This window comes from Mycetomoellerius zeteki, unplaced genomic scaffold (genome assembly GCF_001594055.1).
Source record: "Mycetomoellerius zeteki isolate Tzet28-1 unplaced genomic scaffold, Tzet1.0 scaffold302, whole genome shotgun sequence".
Lineage (NCBI taxonomy): Eukaryota > Metazoa > Arthropoda > Insecta > Hymenoptera > Formicidae > Mycetomoellerius > Mycetomoellerius zeteki.
In genome coordinates this window covers 182,339-209,712 of record NW_017257286.1, presented here as the reverse complement: position 1 = coordinate 209,712, position 27,374 = coordinate 182,339, and the positions used below count along the sequence as shown (strand labels likewise).

At 32.0% G+C, this 27,374-nt stretch overlaps 1 protein-coding gene across 1 annotated transcript in view; it reads right to left on the bottom strand.

The window, feature by feature from the left end:
- dpr1 (defective proboscis extension response 1) overlaps positions 1 to 27,374 on the bottom strand; it is a 182,026-nt gene that overhangs the window by 32,195 nt on the left and 122,457 nt on the right. The window contains exons 2-3 of the mRNA XM_018450942.1: positions 26,391 to 26,610; positions 17,813 to 17,910 (exon numbers count right to left, since the gene is read on the bottom strand). Of these exons, the coding sequence (XP_018306444.1) occupies positions 17,813 to 17,910; positions 26,391 to 26,610 (318 nt within the window). The remainder of the gene's footprint in view (positions 1 to 17,812; positions 17,911 to 26,390; positions 26,611 to 27,374) is intronic.

Below are 27,374 nucleotides of genomic sequence, written 5' to 3'. Positions count from 1 at the left end.
GAGTGAGTGAGGAATATCGGGGATGGCATTGGTAACGATAATGATGGTTGTGGTGACGATTGAGATGCTGCGGTAACAGCTACAATTCAATCCGGTGTTGGATGCATGTTTGACTGATCGAATGTGTCGATTTGAAGATGAGAAGAATGAAAACGCTTTCTCTCATCAAAAATGAATATTCGATTCTATAAAAGAGAAAGGGTAACTGTCCCTAATGGTGCTCATAAATTAATTATTGAATATTTAACTTTAATGTTAAAAAATCAATATCGGTTTTCAACTATTTCTTTTCTTATAATATTTTTTAATCTAAAGAAATATTAACGTTTTATTGTATTTTTGATAAAAAAGGAAAATATTTTTACCCCTATTAGATCCTTCAAGGGGCGATGACCCTATTAATGTGCCCCGAATTTGTGTGTCTTTCCGCATTTGACTCATTTTAATATTTAGTTACTAAATAGACATAAGCTAATTGTTTAAATTAATATTGCATAAATTATTACTTTAATTTATATATTTAAAGTTTCAATGTACATTCATAACGCAACGCTGTCAGCTCCAATATAGAGCATATTAATAAGGATAAGCGAAAAATATTATTGGATCCACATAAATTTCTCTAAATTGTGATATGTATTTTTCAAAAAATGTTTACTATACTTTAATAAATAAGAAATAGAATATCATCCTCGATATATATCGTATACACATTAATAATTTAACTTAATTAAAAAAAATCTTTTCCTATTTATTTGCTAATTTTTTTAATAGTTTATTTAAATACAAGGGCACTATAATAGGAACAGACATAGTAATAAAGTTCCCATACGTATGATGGTTACAAGAAAATATATTCATAAGTTATATTTCGAACAATTTTCCTTCAAAATTGAACGTTCGTTCATGCTCGAATGTGTATCATTGCCGTTATCCGATCTTTCCGACGATTCAAAGCGAACCACGTTGGATCCTTGGAAATGTCCACCGACACACGTTATCCGTTTAGGCCATTGAAAAACTTCGATAGTCACAGAATCCTTTTCCACAACGCATAACCATGGAAGCGCAACGACAAAGGCAACGATAGTTGGACAAAATCGGAACATGGCAAACTGAATCGACGACTACGTTATTTGGCTGTCTCCATAGGTATTCGCGTTTCGCGAAATACGTCCTCTTAAGAGAAACCAACGTAAAAGAGGGTGGAAGTTTGAATATAAAGGATATTATGCCACGCTATCCAACTTTTATCTATTTTCATTTCATTACGCGCGTAATGTCTTTTATATACCTTTAGAGATCTCATTCTAAAATTCGTTAACGCCTTGCTCCGTTTCGTTGCGGTCGATATACCTACACGCTGCCGTTATCCCGCGATTATCTTGCGCGATCTCGTGCACGTTTCTATGGTTAATCCTTGTGGAGCGACGTGAGCAACGCCGCGCTTTTTATATCCCGCCGTAAGCCGACTCGTCTACGCAGTATACGATTAATCTGCTTTAAAGTAGAAAGATAAATCAAGAAGGCGAGATAAATGGGTGTCGCTAACCGAGAGAAGGTAATAAAAATTACGTGGGAGAGAAGCGGCCCGGTGTGAAGGAAAGGCTGAAATGCGGATTCATGGGCGACTCTGGCGAACTCTCGATTAAAACTTTTTCCGCGGAGAACAACGCTGAATAAATACCACTTCTGGCATATATTTACTTCGGCGGAATAGTCGCCGGATATATGCGGTCGGTACTGTCCAAAATAATTAAAAATAATTCATTTTTCTGTTGAAGGTGATTTTTCTCACGTTTCAATTCTCACTTCCGCTGCCGGCGATTTCCTTCCCCCCCGTTGTTCTTTCATTAAACGCGTCATTATAATAATAGCTACAATTTCCGTTCGTAATGGCTGAAAATCTCGTGTCCCTTGAAAATAGAAATTTCATGGATTGGCATACGGGCTGTCAGAACGAAGCTATCGGGCCTTGAATGAGTTCACGTAGATTGAAAATGGGTATGAGGGAAGGGTTATAATACTATTGAATGGAGGGGGAGATAATTACTGCGCTTAAGGCACGGCTATTACCTCGTTGTGTCGCGTAATAACTGCACTTTCAATTTCGAAAATTAATTTCCTAGTTAGAACATATTCCTCTCTGTGTTTCGATTTTCCCGAATAGAGAAAAGATTTCTTATACGCTTTTTAAAGAGCTTTAAAGAGCTAAAAAAGTACTGTAACAGAGATAAATGGTAACTATAATCATAATAATAATTATTAAACTCTCCATTTGGACGTAGATTTACCAGTACGAATTTCCGTAAATTAACTTTCTGTTGAAAAATAATACTTCCGTATATATGTGTATGTTCAAAAATAAACATAAAATTATCGGGACATATAATGAAGAAAAACGACAAATATTTTCTATTGTTAATTATATTCGCTTTCGAGAGCCGCAGGCACACGCACAGCGAATGTTCATTACGCAATCTAATTATAGTTGCAGCCTGGTTGCGATCTCGTTAACAAAAGTGGGCGAATGTTAAACAACCGGGGAAAGAAAAGTGTAAAAGTAATATTTGCCGGAAGATCACTATGAATCATCAACTACAACAGCTTTCTCACGTAATGCAAAATCTCGTTAGCCGTGAGGTCTGATCTCCGTGCGTTCTGTGGTGTTAACTCTCGCATTTACATATGCGGTGCAGGAAGCGTGGCGGAAGAAAGACGTCCAGCGAAACGGACGTGCAGTAAATTACGACGAAATCTAAAACGAGAAGGCCATGGTAAATTAATTAACCGAAGAAATTAGTGAGCGTTTTGTCGTACTCTTTAAATTCGAATCTGTGGATAATCATTAATTAAATGTCATACTTAGCACTGAATAATCAGTGAAATTCAAAGAAAAAAAAAGGAAGTTTCAGCGTTGTAATTAAAATATATATTTGCACGTCAGTTATAATATGTATTAAGTTTATACACTAAAAGTTAGTTATGTTAAGGATTCTACGTTTCATTGATTTTTTTAGTTGAATAGTTGATTTTTTAAAATTTAATTGTGAATTCACTGATTACTAGTGGCATACTTGAGAGTGATGCCAATGAATATTCATTCATTCTGATTTAGAGACTACCAAGCTGTTTGACGAATCTCTCATTTGATTGTAAGATTTTTAAAAAAATTATTAAGTTTATTAGCTTAATTGGGAAAAATATTCTGATTAAACTTGAATATTTATTCGTAAACGCAAAATCGTAAGTTATTGTAATAATTACTTAATTAAATGCAGCAATACTTTCAAATTTTGAAATTTATATTTCTTCTAAAATTATTAAGAAATTAACCCTTAAACATTACAGAAACGAGACATTAGGTACCTGTTATATTCAATCTAAATCAAACCAATTAAACTGATTGCTCATAATTTTCTTAGAAATGAATACATTGTAATTAACTTGTTTTTCAATCAAAAGACTCAGACATTAAGAAACATAATGATACCGAACAAATATATGTATTTTTATTAACAAAAATGTTATAAACAATTTAAAAAGTATTAAAATAGTATTGAAAAGAGAAAACCACGCATGCCATTGCGAAAAGATGTTTAAGGATTAATATTTTTTTATACGATAATTATCGGTCGAATATTATAACTGTTCTATTTCATATGTAAATAACTACACTCATGTTAAAACATTCTTTAAAATTATTAATTTAAAGAATAATATCATTTTTAGACCGCGTATGTGAGAGATACAACCGATAAATAAGAATCCTATACGGTCGAAGACCGTAGATCTTAAAATGCTTTAAATAAATCAATCTTGATTAATTTAAAGATTTCTAACGTAATGAACACCGTTTGTATAAAATTTTGGACAGAAAAGGCATCTTTTTATTTCTATATTAGTAGTCATTTTAAGAATTTTACTAATTCCCCAACAATTACCTTGAAATTTTGCACACGCGGTAATCGTGGGAACATTGAGAGAATGCGCTTCATGCATTAATATAGCCTAATTGTCCGAACGTGCGAATAGCTGGAAACGATTGTGCCAATGACTTTGTACAATAGTGTTAATACATGTATGAATACCGCAATTCGCACATATTGCAACTATCTGGCATCACCGCACAACTTTGACAATCGTTTGTGGCCTGGACTTCAGTTTATCGAGTATATAATACGCGACAGATTGTACTGTCGCTCGGACATCACAGCAGATCCAAATGCAAATCCGCAACGCGTCAGCACGTAAAGCTGATTCACTAAACCGCACATTAGCAGGCTCCATGAGCACGAAATTATCACATTCCTTTTAATCTGTGAAATATTCTACTAAAGCTTCTTAAATTAAATGATCAATTTAATTAATTATTAATTTGTGGAATATATAAAACTCCTTAAATTAAAGCTAAATATAAGCAATTCTTTTTGCTGTTAATAAAAACATGAGATATTAGATATTATGCGATATAACTTTTTGTATTCTAACTCTTTATCAATATAAACAAATTTAATTCTATAAAGAAAATAGCAAACAAAGTTAAAGTATTATAGTCTTAAATTTAAATTCTGTTTCTAAATCTTAAATATTCTTTTAACTTTTTGTTAAAATTTTTTGTCGTAAAAACTCGTGAAAGAGAAAATATCGATGATCTATGATTAGAATTATCTTGTATATTTTTCTGTGATCATAATTATAAAGTAAAAAATATTTTTTACATAAATTTTCGAATTAGATTCAAATTTTATTTCCTTGCAGTTCGATGAAACTCATGAATGGCATCAATTGAATTTATCTGTTCGGTAATATAAGAAATAATGCTCCAATTACAAAAGGCATTACTATTCAAGATGCGGCTGTGCTCTGTGGGATCGTATTATGGTGAGATGGGATTCGTAGTGGCATTTGTTACACGAAACACAGGCGAATTGTGGAAAACCTATTATGGCCTCGATCCGATGGTGTACATACTTGGTGGTTGCGAACCAAGAGTTCTCAAACTGCAGCAGAGAGTGCAATAGCACTTACAATTACAAATACAGTGGAGTCATTTACGTATTATGTGATTTTAATAGACTTAAATAGACTATAATGCTCCCTCATTCTCTCTCGTGTTACGTAAATTATTCCAATTGGAACATCTACAGAGGAAAATAAACTGTCTTCTTCTTAGCTCAAGGTATACAAATTACACACAACTTTACACTCTTAATTGAATAGGAAATATAAATATAGACAAGATATAGACTAGGAATGCAGAAAATATAGAAATTTTTTTTCTATCAGCATTGTATTCGCCTCATTTCTTTCTTTAATCTAATTTTTAATTTTTCTAAATTTATCAGAAACTTAAAATTAAATATATAAATAAATTTTTCTTCTTCCGGTAGTACTTTTCTTCTTTCGATAGCACTTCCGTGTTAGGTATCTTCAATTAATGTTAATAAACGCAATTAGCCGGCTATTGTTCTCTAATTTCAAAGCAATCAATCGTTACACGATACTTACAATAAGTTCGCTGACCAGAGAACAACCAAGAATAACCGAAACTACGCGAGTCCATATAATCCGAATTAATTCAAATTTACGGGAGTTAATACGGCGGTTACGGTTTACCCAATGTTGCACCCGAAACTCGATTTAATTATATTCACGTATCCCGTAAGAAATTGCGCGTGCATTTCAATTGTTTTACTGAAGACAGATTGTTTTAGTGAGCTTTATCATTTATTAGCTGCTTGTTACGAATAATGCCACAATTAAATACGCAAATCATTTTGTTGCCAACGAGTGCAAGAACTCGACTTAGTGATAAACGCAAATTTAATTTCTTTAGAGCATTTAATATAATTAAGTCGAGTTTTCGTTCTTGTTAATGAACTATCGGGATGTATCTTCAAAAGCGCCTACAACTCATGCAACACTGATCAAAAACTGACGCTAAAACTTATGAATCATTTTGCAATAACTATAATAATTTAACAATAATAATAACAGTAATAACTTTTTTAACAATCCAGTCACGTCGCATCGCTTCTGCGAATGATTAAGACTCAGCTACATCGATGAGATCATGCATTAATTCTTCATCTTCCTGTGAATTAAATTTATTTGCATTTTCTATCTGCATGCGTGAAAATTCTATGCATTTGGCGCAGCCAAAGCGATCTATATTGAAATCATACGAAAGGGAACGAGCAATGCATTAGAAATCCCTTCGATGGTTTGGCGTTCAAATGTACTCATTGATAAATCAATAGCGATCCTCGATTGACGATCGTTTTTGCAAGAGTGAAACCTTTTTGGGTAAGTAGGAAACACAGTAAAAATCTGCCGATTCACTGATCTGTCGACATATCGAAAAAATTGTGTGTTATACCATAAAACATGAGCCGCTTTAATCGGTTCTGCTTTAACCATATTTTAAATTAAATTAAAAATTAAGAAAATTTTTGTTGTCAAATCCATCAACGGTATTATTTATTACTATACGGCATCTTTGAATTTTATAATGATTTCGAGGACTCTGTCCCACGATTACATTAAGTGGTTACCCCTCATAAATGCCTTTAACAATATAGCTGGATCTTAAGTGCTTGTATAATTCTGAGTGATTTATGTACCTATGTAGTCCTTTAAACTGCGCGTCGAAATGATTTTTTCGATCTCGAAACGCAAATTCCACTAAACTACTGCGGTAATATCACGAGTTAAATTGACTAGTAATTTAACAACTTGATATGTTTTCACATCTTAGAACAATCTTAAAAATGAACGACATATTAAAATCTGTAAATAATTAACTTTTACGGCGAAAAATGTTACCGCGGCCGGGAGTCGGACTCGGATTTCTAGCATTCCGTGCAAGCGTCCTAAGCCTAGTTCTCCATGGCGCATATTTTTCGGAAACGGAAATTTTTCGTACTAACGATCACCAGTGATCACTAGCGATTAAGAATAATATTGAAAAAATTCAACTAAAAAGAGCATTGAAAAGATAGAAAATGTCATCTGTAAGTATTGTAATTACATGTACGTAATTACATTATTAATAACGTAATTAAATTATTTTACATTAGATTATAATGATGGTTTTGCATACATTTCTAACCTTGTTTTGTTTTATATATATTAAATATTTCTTACTTGATTCTTGTAGGAAAAGATGAAAGCGAAAACAGCACGATTATTTCTTATAAAAAATATAATACAATGGCAAAGAACTCCACAGTTACCTTGGCAAGGAGAGTTTCGAAGAAGACAGCTGCTGAAAGCATTTGGTATTTATAGAATGATGAAAAGAATAGAAAATCAGGAAAACCGACGGCAATTATGGGTACGACCAATATTTACCGAAGAACGGAGGCGCTTGCAGGGAGCAAGTAAAATGTATGCAAAATAGAAATGTATGCAAAATCATCATTATAATCGAATATAAGATAATTTAATATACATGTAATTACAATACTTATAGATTACATTTTCCACCTTTTCAATACTCTCTTTACACTGTTAAATCTATAGTCCCAAATTTAACTTGACGTGAGTGGCCACTGCTGCTATTCAATCACATCGTTATTTTATACTAAAACAATGGTTATATTTGACATTATACAGTGTCAATTTAATATTATATAGTGTCAAATTGACACTATATACAGTCAAATTTAACTATCGTTTTGGTAAAAAATAACGATACATTTAGTAGGAGCGACTCACGTTAGGTTAAATTTAACACTATAGATTTAACAATGCACAAAGGTACTTTTACACCTAACGGTGCCGCATGGGTTAGAATTTTTCAAAAAATTTGGTGTTATTTTATTGAGATGTTGAACCACTTTAGAGGATGACCCGATTAAATTTCAAAATTTGTTAAAGTAATCACCCAGAGCCGAATTTAGGGACGTGCAAAGTATGGACCGCATCCAGCCCCACGCTTTGCCTGCGCGGCAAAGTTCCTTAATAAATCAATAAATGTTAAGTAATTATTGACAAAGCAAGTTTTTTAATTAGCAAATAATCAGCAAGTAAATTACAGTATATTTTATTTATATATATTTGATTACTTATTGCACATTTTATTACTGATAACATAATATTGTAAAGTATTTATTAGGTATATTAATTTTTAAAAACGGTTTTTGTGAGACTGGCTGATCCGCCAAAATTGCTTGCAAACAATAACAAATTAAGTTGGTAGTAATTTAGCAAGTCTATAGGAAATTGATTCATGGATCTTACTTGCATATATACTTGATTTGATTTTTTACATTAGCATCAATATTATTTAAATTATTAGTGAATTTAATTGTGATATTGATATTCAGGTTTTGTTAATAAATGTGATTTAAGACCGAAAATATTTAGGCGCGCATTTGCAAAATTGGATATGTATATAAATTCATACCGAAAATCTAAGCATATTAATTGTAAGATCCAACTAAACCGCATAAAGGCCTTTTTTAGTTTATTAGTTGTGTATACCATATATGCGGTCTTGAAAACACTTTTATGTTTAAAGTATGTTTAAATTGTTATTATTATTCTTATTAAAGGATATGTTTTTACCTTTGTTGTAATGATTTTTTTTTGAATTCCAAGAAACAGCCCCGCATTTTTTTGCATCGGCCCCGCATTAACTAGAACCGCCCCTGTTCAATCACCACCACAATATGTATATACATATACAAATAAATGTATACATTGTAGACCTTGGATCAGTCGTTCTTGAGGTTTTGACGTGGCTAGTTGTCAGCAAAGAATTTGAAATTCAACTGTACCTCAAGATTTTAATTACTACGTCTAAGCATTGTGTGTAAGTTATTAAATCAATAAAATTTCAGTTTTATGATGTAACGTCAGGCGTCATTCTAATTTTATAGATCTCTCCTTTTATGATGTAGTCTGCCTTTGACACATCATTTAGTTTCTTCCTTTTTACTTTTCGTAATAGCTATCTGCTTATTATACTTTTATTGTTCGGAATCAACCTGTTCTTACCGTCAAAAGTAAAATACATTCTGGCTATTGTTCATTGAATTCTCTCTAATTTTGTATATCGGATTTTAAAATATGGTAAGCAATTACACGGTTTCTTTTAATATTTCATTCTTCATACCTATTAATCTTTTATATAAAAGATGTTGCTTTTTAATAAAACCTTCATGATGATTTCTTATTTACATGTTTCAATTTGTACTCAGATTGAATTTCATTTAACTATAATATTTTCACTGTTTTCATGTTTTCATGGTTTTAATTTAATATTTTACTTAATATTTTATTTATGTAAATCAGAAAAAATAAAGAAACGCTCATGTATTAGAATTAACGGTCCTAATTACATATCGAGTATCACTAACAATAAAATACATCAATTTAGCAGTAAAATATACTAAAAGATAAAGGCTGATTTCTATAAAGATTTCATACAGGCCTTATTGTCAAAGCGTAAAATTTAGTATCCAGTACTCTCATCTAAAACCAATACACACATCTTTTATAATTTTGCATCTAAGTTAATGATACATCGGCCGTTATAGACATCGTTATAACAATATATTCTTCTGTTGTTTTGCAAAAAAGTGTTTTTAGTCTTTTAATGGGATGAAATAATTATGTTAACGGCAACCTTCCGTGACACAATGTTCTTGATAAACAATTTATAGTATAAAGGTAGTAAAAAATTATATTTTTTTACGGTTTTAGGTGAATAAATTGGAAAGTGAAAAGTCCAAAAAAGGTTGGTTATGAGAACGAAAAGAGTTTAAGGAACATTATAATAAGATTAATTGAGAAATACCCCTAAAGAATTTTGAGGTTGAAAAAATGAGATATAAATCTCAGCCGCGACGTGTGCCTCGACGTGAACCAACGGATAGTGCCACAAAAGAATATGTACAACAGCACAGTAAGATTTATATAGTTCATGATTAATATTTTTAGTGTTTTTAATAACTTTGTATTATTTCAACATTTATCCATTTTATGTTACCATTTTCACATTTATTTTATAACAATCATCTTCCTTAATATTAAAGATGAGCCCTGTACTTCCTCGGAAGCTTTGATACAAAGTAATAGAGACATACATACTGAAGTTAATCCTCACAGATGCGGACATTATGGTAAAACGTTTAAGTGTAAATCTAAATTTCTTGTACATGAAAGAACTCATACACGTGAAAAATATCAATGCGAATTTTGTGATAAATCATTTAGGTGAGTAACAAAAATTAGAGAAATTATTTGATAATTCGATATTTATGTTTAGTTTAATTGGTAACAAGTGATTAATACTGCTATGGTCATTTTTTTTTAGTAAAAAATCATTTCTAAGCTATCACAAAATGACACATAATGAAACAAGTTACCAGTGTCATGATTGTGGGAAGAGTTACACGACAAAACCAAATTTGCGTCGTCATATAATCGCGAAGCACATGGGACACAGACCGTATAAATGTGACAAATGTACAGTTACATTTGCCCGTCGTTATTACCTTACAGAGCATACAAACATACATACAGGCAAGAAACCATATGTTTGCGAGGTATGTGCTTTAAAATTATCGTTAGCGTTTTTTCAATTATTTCTTATTTGGTTGTTTTTTCATTTTTATGTTTCTGTACTTATAAATATACCGCATTTTAGGTTTGCGACAAAGCTTTTGCTATTAAACGTAACCTAAAAACTCACAGAAATATCCATCTAGGGCGGATTATGTGTTCAGTGTGTGGCAAGGACTTAAAGCACAAAAGAGCACTCAGTCGTCACATGAGATATATGGTCATTCATATAACGTTTTAATTCATTATTAGCAGATTCACATTTGTCTTCTTGTTTGTCTTCTTGTGTCATATATGCTCGTAATCATATTTTAGTGGATTATTGTAATATATCGTAACATTTTAATAAAAAATTATTTATTTTTTAGAATCACAAAAATGATGCCGTACTAAAGAACAAATCGCAACTGACAATGGAATAGATCGAATGCAATTATAACTACTTTTAATAATAATGACGAACCTTTGATGAAAGAAGTTTAGAATAAAATGTAATTTTTTTACGAGATATGATATGTATGTATAGATAGGAGTCTTTCAATAGCCATAATTTTTCTATGAGATAAATTTGAACACTATCAGACACAGGAGCACTGACGTGTAAAGTTGACAATGTGTTCAGAAGGCGAAACAGTCCAGTGTTCTTCTACTGTTTAATTCTTTAAATAATTTTAATATGATTGATATATATATATTTTTACCTTTATGTCTTTGCTGGATTTAATGTAGTACACTCGCGAATTGAATACAATCATAATTTCATGAAATTAAAACTATACATTGTACTAGAAGATATACTTGTGCAATTATAATAAGATTAACATTTCAGTACTGAGATGTATGTAATTAAAAGCTACATTTTTTATATGTGGTGCCTATACAAAGCTCATGAAAATGTCGCATTTCTTTTTGTATGGTCTAAACTGACAGTGAGAGGTTAGTAAAAAATAAATATGCGATGAAAGGACAAACGAATATTGAGAAAAAAATGTTACAATTTTTTACCGTTTAGTTCGGAAAAGAATCGTGAAAATAATTCAATTTCGTAAACATTTTTTTTCAATCCGTCATGTAAATCGAAGGTAAATGAACTACTTTAGATTGCGTCTTATATCCGTATTCATTTTTTCCGCTTGCGTTCATTATCAAACGCAATCTAAACTTTTTTCTCACTGACGGGAATGGAAATTGGGAGTTAGAGTATCGTTACTGATCGCGCGAGGGATCGATACTTAACTTTTGGATCATATCGTGAGTGTATTACCTTAAAGGTACGTTCCGTATTTACAGCGCTGTAAACATTATTTATGCTTGTTAAACACGTTGACTGCCACTCCGGTCCTTACAAACCAGCACTAGATTTTACGCTATGCTGACCCCTACATCCAGAGAAAGGTTTATTCGATTCAAAGAAATGTTTCTTTGCTATACAGTTAAAAAAAAAATTTCTTTGAACATAATTTTTTAAAATCAAATAAACTTTTTTATTTGATTTAAAAAAATCATTAACCTTTCTCTGGGTGTTGGCGTTCAACTTTTTGTTTAGTTTAGATTACGCCGCCGTTTGTTGTCGTTGTTTATATAAATTTCTGTTGAGCTTATTAATAAACAGAAATCAAACATTTTGAATAATCTAGAATTGACGTAATGAAGCTTTGATTCAGAGCAAGGGGATAATCACTAGCTGAAATATTGTCCCACAGATTACATGATTTCATATGATTTCATCTGATCACAAATAATTTTTTCACTATATATGAAATCATTCGGTAAAGTGTACGATTTTATTTAATATTTCTCGTGATTGCATATGTAATTATCGGATTAGAGATTTTATATGAATTTTATAATATGATTTCGAGGACTCTGTCCTACGATTACATTAAGTGGTTATCTCCTCGGATAAAAATGATTTTTAGGATGAAAAGTTAAACGCTCATTGGTCAATGCGTGGACATGCGTTATCTATACGAAAGATAGCCGAATATTTTCGAAAACTGACTTCAATAAGTATTATATATAAAGTATTTCATAAGTATTATATATAAAGTTTTATGTGAAGATAAATTTTGGCTCCTTCCCTAATTAAAATTCTAGGTACAGCCTATTATCACTCATAAATACGCATATCGCAGAGATAAAAATAAAATTAGATTTTAAACGCGACGACAATGACCGCGACATCGTCAAGAGTCAATCATGTTGGATGGAGGAAAAATCGCTGCTGCGATAATAATAACCGCGCGCAATTTTCCGCTCATTCCGCACGTCTGCCGCATCTAATTACTTGACGTGTGTGCGAACTGTCAGCGAACTCCGCGCGTTTGCATTCAGAGCGCACCTTATAACCGTTCGAACAAATTCACGAATTATTCAGCACAGCATAGCTCTCTCGTTCGTCAATTTCCATGTAATTGACAAATGAGAGCATTTCATGCTGATTTCCTTGAACAACAGTTGGAGCTTTTACGCAAAATCATTAAACGCGCACACATTTGTGTTTTGCGCAAATCTACGCGGTGTAATGAATAATGGAGGAAGGAAAGTAATTTTCGGTAACAAAACAATACAAAACTTTTGTATTTTATCAAATTGCAATCGCAAACATTCTAAATAAAGGGAAGAGTGATTGCCTTTTATCTTTTTCATGACAACGACAGCTTTTAACTGCAAATTGAAGATTTCCATTAACGTTTGACATAAATAAATAAGCGTTTGAATGAGCGTTCGATTTTGTGATAAGTAAAACGCACTGGATAAAACATAAACAATCATGTTATATGTAAAGTATCAAAATTGTAGTAAAGATCGATGATGTAAACTTGCATTTGTACGTTCTTGATATCCTGTACCAGAAAACGTGTGCTTGTGAAAGGTGAAATATATCTAATTGTAAGTTTCACTTGCAGCTACAATAAAAAAGAGTAATGTAATTTCATTATGATTTATTTAGCATTAACATTGAATGTCATCACGATTGCATAAAACATTCAATACGCGATAAAAGTCGCGCAATAAAAATTGTTATCCTGTGAGTGAAGATGCAAATACGAGAGTTTTAATGAACGCATTTAATTTCTTTCGAATTGTAGGTAAGTCAAATGTAAAAACGGGTTATTATTTTCTTTTTAAGGGGATCCTAAAGCCGTCTGTATTACCGACTAAATTATATAATTTTTGTATAACAAATACTTTTTTCTCTTTCACAGATTCGAAAATTCTTTTCCAGGATTAAAGTATACGCATTAATACGTGTTTGTGAGGTGGAGTTTATGCCGAAAATGACAAAAAATTTCGAAATTGATATATTTTTTATCATTTCTTAGTGTAACATGGCGTCTCAAGCTGTCAAGTCGTAACAACATTTGTTTGATACGAAAGTGTTGCAATCTATTTACGAAATAGTGATCCACAAACACGTAGTTTACACGAACAAATAATATCGAGTTCTTAGAATTACACTTAGACGCTTTATCGCGACGAATTTGTTATACGAAAATTGAGACGAATATGCGATAAAGTGTATCAAAGGTTGCGTGAGATATTGGTGTGGTAGTAAGTATATCACCCAAAAAAAAAAATATTTTGCCATTTAGCGGTTCCGTGTCAGAGGATTTTCCATTTATATACGTATATGACCTCAAGAGGATACTCTACAAAATAAAGGAATTTCGTATAACCTTAAAGTACTGGATTTAGGTTTGCGATCCTCTCAATAAACTAATAACTAAAAGAATATCTTGTATGTACTGACATGCATGCGTACTACTGTAGCACGTAAATGACAAACCTCTTCTAACAAGTAAGCGTGCCGCTAGTATTTTCTGTATCCTTTTATTTCAAAAGGCTATTCGAGTTATATTATAACGTACTTTAAAATAGAATTTTCTATAGAGGAATTTATTTTTGATCATAGCTCATATGTCCTCATTTTTATAGATGAATACATGTTATAAATACACGCACCTGATTAATGTAAAATTAATGTAAGATTTTTTGCTTAGAGGAAATACTAAAAGGAATTCCCCGCTTATCGGCAGAATATTTTTTTTTTTTGGGTGATAAAGACATGTCGGTGCGCTGGAAAAACAGCGACATCTAGTGACTTTGTCGGAATTCGAGTATCGCTTTAGGATCCCATTAAGGGGATGGAGTGACCAAATTATCGACATTATAGAAAAATCTTTTTACAGAATTAAAGTAGACGTAAAATTAGGAAGAGATGCAGTGGACTTTATAGTAAAATTGAAAAAAGTTAAAAACTTACTTATCTTTTTTTAATTTTAATATAAAGTCTACTGCACCACCTTCTAATTTTGCGTCTACTTTAATCCTGTAAAAGGCTTTTTTATTCCGTTCAGTTAATTCAAAGATTTTTATACAACTGTAATGTCGATAATTTGGTCATTCCAGCATTCCCTTAAGTAGTTGGATTCTGATCAAATGTGGACGTGCATCTAAGAGTGCCACGCAGAAAGGCTGGTAAATTGCTTGCACGCTGTATTATATCATATAAACCACCGATTGATCGTAATTAAAAATTCGCAAAGATACGCTAGTGTAATAAAAAATTCACAAACGTGTGTTTTAATTCATCTAACAATAAGTAAGCAACATAAATATCTATCGTATTTTTTAACAGAATAAGTTTTAAAATCACTGTGATAGCTTTTGTATAAAATATTACTTTTCGAGACAAGACTGACTGAAAATTATTGAAACAAAGAATGATTATTGTAATCGGATTACACAAGCAAGTTACAAACAGGTTTAATCAAATACGCTTAGGCGGTAAAACGGTTTATTATTATATCTCCGACATCGCGACTCGCACACAACAAAGACGTTGGCACATTAATTACGCTCGTATTAATGTAAAACACGCGCGTTGCATTGTTTTGTTCATTCTGGAATTCGCCCGTTGAAATGCGCTCGTTAAACGATTTGGTGATGCTGTAAATTTCCAATTGCTATGCATAGCCGCGCGATACATTCGAGAAACGGAACGTATCAAAAATTATACAATATCATCTCTATAATCTCGTTATGTTCCAGATTGTTCCTAATTGAAAGAAATAATATAAATGAAACTGATTTAGAAAATTACAAACATGTAAAACAATGTAATATTATCAATAATATTGACACTATTATTTAAACTACGCAATTTATAAAAGAAAATCGTAAGAATTTTTTTTCGCATTTGTAGAATTCGTTTTTAACTGATTTTGTATAGAAATAAGTCACAGATATATGAATTGAGTTTTTATTTTTTTAATTATTTAAACAGATCAGTTTTTGTCATTATTAATAAAATGAAATAGTTAGTTTTCGACAAATGAGAGAGGACGTCTCTTTAGGAAACCTATGCCAGTATCGACGACTTTTTTTTACTATAGTTAGCAAGATTTGTCTTCGCGATAATTACTTAACATCATCCGCTTTAAGTGCTGGCGAAGTGATATTTCACATAGTAATGTAGCTGTATCGAAATTTAGTTGTATTGAAATTTCGCCGCGGCAAAGAATCTCATTCTTTTTCGGATTTACAATAAGAGGCACAAAATAATCAGATTGGAGTGGTTTGTTATAGAAAAATATCTGTTATGCATACTATATGTGCTTCGGGTGCAACTCGGGAACGGTATCCTTCGGGAATTCGGCTGGATGAAAAGACCACTATTGAAAAGGCGAGTGAACGCCGAATGGATCGAACCTCGGTGAGGAATTGAATTACGTTTCGTTAGAGCCGGCATAATAAAAGGAAGATAATAGCTGGCGGTAAAATGGTACATCAAGCGTAGCTGATATCAGGGATGGTCTGCCTGCAAATTACAGGCGTATCATGCCAATTTCTCGTTCGTCTATTTCTATTTTATATTTCATGTTGATCAACTCGACAAGAGTATTTTAAAAAAAGTAATCATTTTTTCATGATTCTTTTTTATCAAATTTTATTTTGTATTATATTTCCCTTTCCCCTATATAACAAAATTAATAAAGCTTCAAAATACGTTAATAAAAAAATATGAAAAAATAATGAAATGTTATTAATGAATAAAATATGAAAGTTTTTATCATTTAATTTTACACTGAAATGCTATACTCAGAAGCAACTAATCGTGATAATATTTTAAACTGAAATAGCGTTGTTTAATTATATATTATAATTTGTATAAATTTTGAAATAATTATACAAATGAATTAATTATAAAAGTGAAAAGTTATTGAAAAATAGAGTAGCATAATAAAAATATTTTTCTATTTGTAATTAATTGATTGCAATTTTTGCCAACGACAAGGCAGTTAACGAGAGGGTGGTCGAGGTTTTCTCACAATCGACTGTAATTCGAGTTCGATCGCCTATGAGGCCACCAGAGAACCCGCCTTTTAAACGGCCTGCACGTTCTGCCTTTCATCTTCACGAGTCTTTCCACGCTAGATATTACGCTTTTTTGTAGACCCAGCCAGAAAACGCGATGCTGCCGGCGATATCAGGCTATTTTTACGTCGCCAGATGATCATAAGGTGAACGGAAAAACGCTCGCGAAAAACAACAGTTATGCGGACAATAAGTCGGCAATGTGCTTCGTGTGTGTGATTTACACACAGTTTATTAAATTGCCCATTTTGTTCAGAGGAAGTAAACAAAATTTTTGATTTATCCACATATTTATAATTAAAAAATTATCACATAAATGTACGATAAATATTTGTTACAATAATTAAGATTCATATTACATTGCAATCAGAACAGAGTAAACATTTTATTTTGTAAACTTTTTAGTTCTCTATTTCCCTTTTATTCTATTTCTCTAGCTTCTATTCAATACGAAGATATAAAAGCAGAATAGAAATAAAAGAAAATAAAATTTGCTTTTATGCGTGTGTATACGCAAGTCCATAAAATAGAACACAATCAATTACTGACATCAAAATTGATCGATGAGAGAAAACAACGGCAACTTAAATTTAATTTACTTAAGCGATCGAGAATTGAAATTTATTACGAACGATTCGGCCAGAAGTATCGCTTTAATTTTAATTTCCTGTACGCACACGTGCGAGAAGATTAAATCGTCAGTAAAGGATATATCATGCGTCAAAGGGTTAATGTACTGGGATAAACAAAGGTCGGGTGTATTGCAGCAACCCTAGGATAGTAGGATAAGTGATCGGCGCATGTATACGGATTATCTTGTTGTGTGGATCAGTTATGGTATTTCTGACGGACTTACCATTGATCACGTGCACGTTGACACTTGCTCTCTCCGCCACGGTAGGAACGCAACTGTACTTTCCGCTGTCAGTGAGCTTCGCATGCGTGATCCTCAATCTGCCGCACAAAAGGTAATACAGTTTATCGTTACGTTGTACGTGGAACGCGTAAATTACAATGCATATCTGATTTATGTATAATAACTATCATTAAATCGGTCACGATAAATAAAATATAGAGTAAAATCACTAGTTGTGGATCACTTTTAAAAAAAGAATTCATATTTTTATCCAGAACAATATCAAACAATTAATAAAATATTTAATAGTCATGATTGATCATAAAGATTACATTATGGATGATTTTATTCCATTTAATTACAGTTTTATATGTTTTAATTTGAATTAAATAAAGTAATGACAATTATCCACAATTAGACCCCATATACTAATTGCGGATCAATTCATCAAATTCTTTATCCTTTTTGATGGCGTTATTACATCCCGTAAAAATAATAAAAATGATTGCAAGCATATCGTAATATATATAAAGAAATTATAATTAATGATCCCCATATCTAGTTCTAGAGTTTAATTGTGGATAATGATGCAATTTTAATATATTCGAGTTTATTTAAAATTAGTGACAATTAAAAATCAATGATAATTTAAAAAATTGATGAAAATTAAATGTTTAGCAATAAAAAACAGTTAAATTACGAATAGTAACACTTTTTGCATATAGACATGTATATTATTTTATATTCTATTTTGATACTTAAAACAAATAAATCTTTTCGGGATGGCATTTGTAAGATTTGACAAATTTTTAAACATTTTTATAACAAATTTACACAATAAAAGTATCGTTATAACATAGTAATTAAACCCGCGAACACATTTAATCTTAACTGAGAATAACATTGATTTTTTCCATGAAATCTAATGCTATTTATTATCTACTATAAAAGCCATAAAGCAATTCTTATGATATTACTCAAAAGTGATAAAACAAATGCTAAAGAATCTTGTGATATGTACCATTTAATGAAAAGTATTATAATTATTTAAATATAAAAAGTGATTAATGTCTGATCCATATCTTGTGTAGGTTTTATCCTAAATTTAAAATTAAAAAGTTTCTAGATAACAATAAAGACTGCGCTGTTTTTACAGTACAAAAAATACCGCTTTTGAAGAAAACAACATTTAATGTCATAAGAAAAATATTACGAAGCCTCACCGTTTTTACACACGCTGTATATGAATGAATTTGCATTTTATTGTATTAATAATGAATGTTGAGCATTTAGGTAACTGAGTAAAGGCAAAGACTCATTTTTTATTTCATTTTTCTTTTATTAAACAATTTATCTGCGCATATTGGCTTCATTAAAAATGTGACTTAAATTAAAATTAGGGAATATTAATCTTAATCAAAAAGGAAAAGATATGACAAAAGAAGTGACGTATACGGAGCCGGAAAATTACTACTTGATCGTTAGGGATGCCATGTATGGAACTAGCTATTTGAAGCTTACTTTGTGAAGAATTTTCTTTCGTCTCGCTTCGTATGCTATCAAAGAAAAGTCATTTTCCACACACAAGAGATAAAAATATAAAATTTTCTAGAAAATATAAAAACAAACATAAAATTAACTGCAAATATAAACATTTTCATGTATAAATTCGATAAATATATATCATTCCGCTATTAAAAATAGCGGAATGATATATATTTGTATAAAATGATATAAATTTAATAGAATTAAATGTATATTTCTAGAGAAATTAATATGCATAATTATACTATAAAACTATTACTCATTCTTCATTTCATAATCTGCAGTATCATGAAATTATTCCACGTTAATATAAAATATTTAAAAGTATTTATAAAATTTTCATTAAGATCGTAATCGCGTTGTGTATATGTTCTACATAATCGTTTTAACGTCACGTACTTTAGCGGCATATAGTTTCAGAGTAGTATAAAGTACAGGATCGTATATAATAACACAACTAACAATAAACTATCGTTAATTTAGTAATAATTATCCACGAATAGCAATAGCGATCCAATTACCTGTTCTCCTCTCTGCACAGTGCATCACACATATATTTTTGCCGAAAGTATCTTTATGCATGACGTAAATTTCATAATTTGCACGATCTCCGAATGCAATTTAGAAATATTTTTATATTATTAATAAATTGTGCAATATAAAATAAAAATGACATAAGACATTTTTAGTTTGCAATAAATGTAAAAAATTGCAAATTTCAAGAACATACTAAACAATAACTGATAAACAAAATAATAAAAAGATAAAAATTGTAATTACTTAGCTGAAATTTATAACTTTGTAAAAATAAAAATACTATATCTACAAAATTGATATAAATAATGATCATTAAATGATAATTACCCACCCAATTCGATTATAACTTTCATAAAAATAATCATATTACAAAACACTTTTCTTCCAATCGAAATGCTAGATATTAAGGAGCAAAATTAAGCAAAGAGTACCTCTAGTAATAAAAAATATATAAGTAATGGAAAAAGCATTGGAAAAGTATTGAAAAGAGAAGCTAGGTATGCCATATCGAAAAGGCGTTTAAGAATTATTAAACACACCATAGAATCAGAATAATTTCTATCACTTTATCGGAAAATTTCGTAATTATAAATTTTGTATTTAACTACTTTGTCGTGAGTGTCTTCAGATATAAATTTTATAGCTATATATCGTAATAGTCGTCAATTTTTCTCACTAGGAGGTTTACATTGCGTTCGACCAAACTTCAATCAACTCGTTCAACGGTAATAATCGAGCAAGCTGGAGAGAACAGAGAATTTTTTTCATTCTTTTTCCATTTTGTTTGTTAGACTCGTTACTGTTATGTAACAAATTAGATTAATCGGATCAATAGAAATTGGAACGAGCTCGAATTCTCGTGGTGTATCGCATGGCGGAAGGCTTTTGCGAGTGCGATGAGAACGCAATTCCTCAAATATGAATACGGAATATCGATCTGAACGCTGGATACGTAACACTCTAAAAAAGAATCGGATAATAACTATTAAATGTTAAGTGAAATAATTCCAATCAAATATTTGATTAATATAATCAAAAATAATTTTACTTTTCTAAATATTTAATATCAAACGGTTGATTGTGTTATTATTATATTTGGTAACACCTATTAAATATTAAAAAAAATAAAATTATTTTTGATTATGTTAATTAAACATTTGATTAGAATTATTTCAACATCTCATAGCTATTACCAGACTCTTTTTTTTCACAGAGAGCAAATTGCAGCCGAACTCGATGCGGAGATGTTAATAAATTGTACGGTTGCCTTTCACTAATCGTGAGAGGGATAAACACGTAATTACACGCGCGAGCGATAAAATTGCAGATATGCAAAAGTTAATCGACAGTCAGCTAATTTAACAGCAAACTATCTGGAAAACCGGCCCGAATATGACTTCAAATGATTCTATCAAGAGAGAATTCTTTCGCGATTGTTTGTTAATCGAATAAAAAACTACTCAAAAGTTTTCACATTTTTATTGTTTCTAGTTCAATAATTATCTTTGTTAAACTTTCAATTTGAACATACCGGGGAAGAGAGAATTGTGGAGATTTAACTTAACGCGTCTTTCTCAATGAACGCGAGAAAAGAGATAGATGTAAAAGTTTGAGAAAAGTTTTAATTAATATCATCAGTATACAAATTGTCGATTACAAATATTAATAATTACCATCTTTCATTAATTATTCTCATCAGTGTATTTCTAATATTCACGTACTGTTTATAATTATCGTTTTTAGATAAGAAGCGACACGTAGTTTTGCTGGGTACGTAAGATATACAAAGACAACAAGGATATTCGTTACACGATATATAACGTCACGTGAAGAAGCGCGCCGCTCCCAACAGATTATCGATTACTCATTTACTTCCCGTATTTCAGTAGTTAGCTTCATCGCGCAATGTAATGCATTGCACTCGTGGGACCAATAACCACCGCTTAAGTCTACGGTAACGCTATTCCACGTGCGGTTACCGCAATTCCGCGAACTGGATGTACCACGAAATAATTATTATGGTGCCAGTACGACGACGAGCCATAACGGTCGACTCGATGTAGTTCGAGAGTAATGAAAATGTATAGCAACGCTGGCTTAAGCTCCTCGACAGAGAACCACCATCTTCATGATAGAAGGAAAGATAATCTCGATACGACAGAATAAAACGTTATCCGGTTACACGTTAATATTATCGAGAGCACGAACGATTTATGCGCGTGCATGGAAATTCAGGATTAAAACCAGTACCAGGATTGAAAATCAGGTTCGTAGATTAACTCCTCGCGTTAATGTGCAATTTGAATATCTCTTTATGAATGTGAATAATGTATTTATTCTGGAAATATTCTGAGAATATTATTGTCGGATAATATGATGTTCATATAAACTCCTTATGTATTTCATTCTATTCATAAATTTAAATTTGACATGAATTAAAAAAGAACGCGAATTTATAGAGAAATTTTATTCATTTAAAAGAATTTAAAAGAAGACTGCAGAATATTTCTTTTTACGTTTAACGTTATTTGCGGAACGCCGATTACAGTAAACTCGGACATTTCTTCAATCATGTGATGAAAAATTGTTTATAATAAATATTTTTCACAACCTTATATAATTTAAATTAAATAATTTTATTCCTCATTATACTTTGACCTTCAAAATGAAAAAAAAAATCGTTCAATTATGTTAATTTTGAGCAAACATATGTATATTAATTTAAAGTAGGTGTACTAGACTCGTGAATATCAATTAAGAAAATTTTGGAGTAAATTATTAGATTAGGATTAAATGTATCTAATTTTAACAAACATGTCGCGTATGAAAATGTAAGTACTACCAATCATGTCATATCAACGATCATTATGGGAACGTTTCGCTCGCTGTACTTTCAGACAGTCTCATCGAATTTACTGAAAGCGGACGTTCGCATGACGGAAGTCGCGGGCCGACAGCTGCGCGACAATTAATTCGCTTCTTGAGCTGCACCCCCGTAAATTTGCCAGCGTGATGTGTAACGGTATCGTCGTGACAATCGTCAATCACGTCCAAAAACGGACGCGTGACGTCGCGCGGCGGACACAACAGCGACGATGGCGACGGCGGCGCAATGTTCGGACCGACACATGCGACCTGGCTGAACAGCCAGGTCGCCCGAAATGCGGGGCATGTCCGATGCGTCTTCACGGTGCGCGGGCCACGTGACAAAAGACCCTGTTGTCTCGAATCTGCCCGGGACAATTAGAATAATCAAATGTCATGTGACGCCACGGCGTCGCGATGTCTATCCTCTCCTGGTTTCTATCAAGTAAAATTCCAATAGATTACTTTTATTTTGAATTCTGAGTAGAGAAATGGGACATAAACAATAATTATAAAACACAAGTGGTTGTTTTTTCCAAATATTTTTTAATATAATGTAATTTATGTTTGTATTTTAAAGTGCATTTTCTTGTATGTCCATATATGAAAAAAAGGGTTTTATTAAAGTATCTAAAGATTAGTTACAGATACACAGAGATCTGAAAATAATTTTGTTGGACTATCAAAATAATTAGGTATGTAGGTTATTCAAACTGATTAAAATGTCAAAACTTTATGTAACATTGCTCATTATGTTTGAGTTTCTTTTATAATTATTTTGATTTATTTTAATTAATAATCATTCTTTTCGTGCAAGTTTAAAAACCTTGAAATACTTTTTTTTAAAGTAGGAAAAATGTGCACAGTACACTGAAAAAAATATAGTCAATTTTAATAAATATTTAGTTCAATACTGCCAACTAAAAACATTTACTTACAGCAAATAAATATTTGTTCAGTAAAAAGAATGATTGTTAAATCAAAATGTTTCTTGTATCAAATAAATATATCTTTATATTTAATAAATAGTTGGTATTGAACTAAATATTTGTTAAAATTGACTATATTTTTTTTCAGTGTAGGAAAATGGTACTTTATGCAATATTTAAATCTTATTTCAAATATTAAATAATATTAAATTGTAAATATTAAATTTTAAATGAGCGCGAGCGTGGCATGGCAGACAGCGCACTGGTCTATCATGTCAGAGCTTCCGGGGTCGATCCTAGTAGGAACCAAAATATTTACGTTCGTGTCTTCTCTCGGAAAAGGCCGGCAACCTCCCGAGAGTATCCTTACCCACAGAAATACCTCTTGAAAAATCCACCATTCGGAATTGACATTAAAATTGTAGGTCCCATATGTGGCAATTGAATAATTAGCGTGCGCATCACAAGTATATGAGAGAGGTGTAACACAGATCAGAGGCCTAATAAAAGGAAGAAGAAAAAGAAGAAATAAATATTAAATTTCATCGCGCATATTCACTTTGCTATTTTATGCTAAATAATTATATGACATTAGTAATACCTATAAATGTTCTAAAAATTACAGGAAAATGGGATTTACAGTATTGAATTTAACATTCATATTATATACAGCGCGTAAACGAGTTGCACAATCTTTAATGGATGGAATAAATTTTCTGTCATCATTGTTACCAGCGAATGCTTTGACAATATACGTATCGCATATTTTTAAGGTAGTTGCAGTCCCGTAAAGCTATCTCGAAATAAATTAATTTGAGCGCGGGATCAGTTTTTCAAAGAGCCACGACGACGTGTAGGACCGGCGGGACAACCACCCAGCACGCCATTATTTCTCATTATTTCCCCTGGGCGCGGGAGGGGATAAGCGGAAGACCATTTATTTATTTCGCCGGCAGCTCGAAAAAGATATGGTTACAGCGTGTGCGATGAAATATTATACACGCGACGCTTCGATGAAAGGATTGTTGAGAAAAAAAAATGCTTTGACGAGGAACGGTTGAAACCAATCGCGCTTGACGAATATTTAACATGTTTAATAAAGTCGCAAGAAAAAAAGTAGATGAATGTGATTGATATTACATTTTAATACTTCATGACGTTTTTCAACTGTTCGTCGGTCGAGCTTATTTTAACGCGGAGTAAGCGTGTTATCGCATTGCGAACCCTTGGCTGAACAATTTTACAAAATTGCAGCTTGCATATCGTTCAGGGTGTAATGCCCGCCTGGTCGCGTTGTAGAATCCAGCTTTTAAAACGCATCAGTGATGCTGTGACAAAAATTGAAATATTTAAACTACGTTAAAATGTGACGGCCGCAAATATATGGCGCACGTGATCCTTATTTTTTATTTATTCGATGTATCCGCCTGACTGGAGCCGGTGTAAAAAATTAAATAGCACTTCGTATAACAATATCACACGGGTGCGCACGTTTATGAGAGTTTTCTCCGTGCGGAAGTGATGACACTGAAATGTGCGACAAGCACGACGAGTTTTTTTTTGTATTTTGTTCATAGCGTGCAAACAAGTTTCGCGTTAACTAAGTTTTTGATATTTAAAATAGAAATCATAGTATACACTGTTGCGAGAGAGATACACAGTCGTTAGTATATGAGGTTTACTTATGAAACGATTGATCAATTTTCGATCGACAAATTTTTATCCGTTTTTTTTCCTATATAGTACAACATATATTTTTCTATGCAAAGTGAAATTTTATTATATATTACCGGTCAAAATTATATCATCTTTCGATTTTTTGAGCATAACTTTTGTCAAAGTGAATTGAATACGTTCAAATTTATACAGTAGACACTTGGTGGCAGATGTACCTTGTACGTAAAGTATAATGAGATTTGATGTACACCATGATTTTTTAATCTTTATTAATTTTCCCAAAATCGCATTATTGTACTTTCTTTGCTTTTCATGTTACAGATGTAATTTTTACTGTCATAACTTAATTTTAGTAGTTCGATTTAGTGTTTTACATTATGACAAATACTCGCGGTGCTCAAGATATAGATGAACGACAACAAAAAGTCATCGTAAAGAGCCACAAACAAGGGTGAACGTACATAAGAAACTCGACCAACAATTTTGTATTTTCAAATCAACAGACGAAGTTTCTTAAGCATTGAAAGATCTAGCGAAGCTATATTAAGAAGAAGAGCTGCCGACCATATTACGCTACTTTTCTCGTCAATAGCAACATCTTTCGCATATCTCGTAGCACCTCACATCGTATGGCGCCGAACATTGCTGACGAAATATCGACTTCTAAACAATTTAATCTAAGTATACACTCTAAATTTCTTGCAGTGAAATCTCACTCCAAGAGATGCAACCACCCTTGAAAAAAAGTGAAAATATTTCACTTCTTGAAAAAAGTGATCTTTACTCTTTTTAGAGTGAAATCTCACTTTTTTTTAGTGAGATTTCACTTCTTTGAATTGAAAATTGTCACTCTTTTTCAAGAAATGAAATATTTTCACTTTTTTTTCAAGGGTGATTGTATTCTCACTTTCTTGAAGTGAGATTCACTGTAAGAAATTTAGAGTATAATTATTGTTAAAAATGATAGTTTCAAATCAAGTGTAATAATTATTTAGAAAGTAAATGGCTTAATCATTCATTCGTACCTCGACGTGAGGGCGTCACTCCATTCTGTCTCGACGGTTATGCGGGGCTCCGATTCGATGTCGTTTTCTGATCGCGGTGATGTCACCACCGCCTCACTTTCTTGATACCAAGCTACCGTTCCCAGATCATGGGGACCTTGCGACATGACACACGTCAACGTCAAAAGACTTCCGGTCTTCACGTAGATATCAGCCTGGCCGAGTATTCTGGCTCGCGCTTCTGCAACAGAAAGCAATTTTGTGTTCAACAATAATATCGTAGTTCCAAGAGTGTCATTTAACTTAAATATCGATTAAAGATTCGCTCAAGAAGACTCACGAAGTTTAAAAACATCCTTGCACATATCTGTATACACGCGCCCGATAAAATATCGCTGCACCTGTTTCTCTTCAGGAAAAATACGCGATTGTCCATCACGAGAGATTTTGCCATCACGAAGTGCAAATGTAATTTTACAGGATATAGCCAGACACAAACACATAAAATAGCAGCGTGCGGGAAAAATAAATCGGCGAGAGACAGTTTTAATCATCGGACGTTCGTTTACGCGAGTTTACACGTGTTGCGTCGAACTGCTCGATAAAACTATATCACGATGTAATAAAAGGTGCGTGATTAAGTTGAAAAAAATTGATGGCGAACCACAGATACGGCGTTATTACTGGTGCAGCGGTGACCGATTAAAAGCATCGATAATTGATAAAACACGACCAATTATCTATAAGCGATTTTATAATAGTTGCATTGGAAGAATATTTATTGTATATTTAGAAATATGCATAAGAATACGATGTATATTTTGTATATTCCGTATATTTATAACAACCGCAAAATAAATAATAGTTATTCTTTTTGTGAGCAAGCTTAATAACTTGACAGTATCTTAGCAATATCTTCGTAATTTCCTGTGATATTTTAACAACGTAAAATTACACATTATTTAATTATTTACGTAGTTGAAAAATTTGTGTTAAATTTTATAC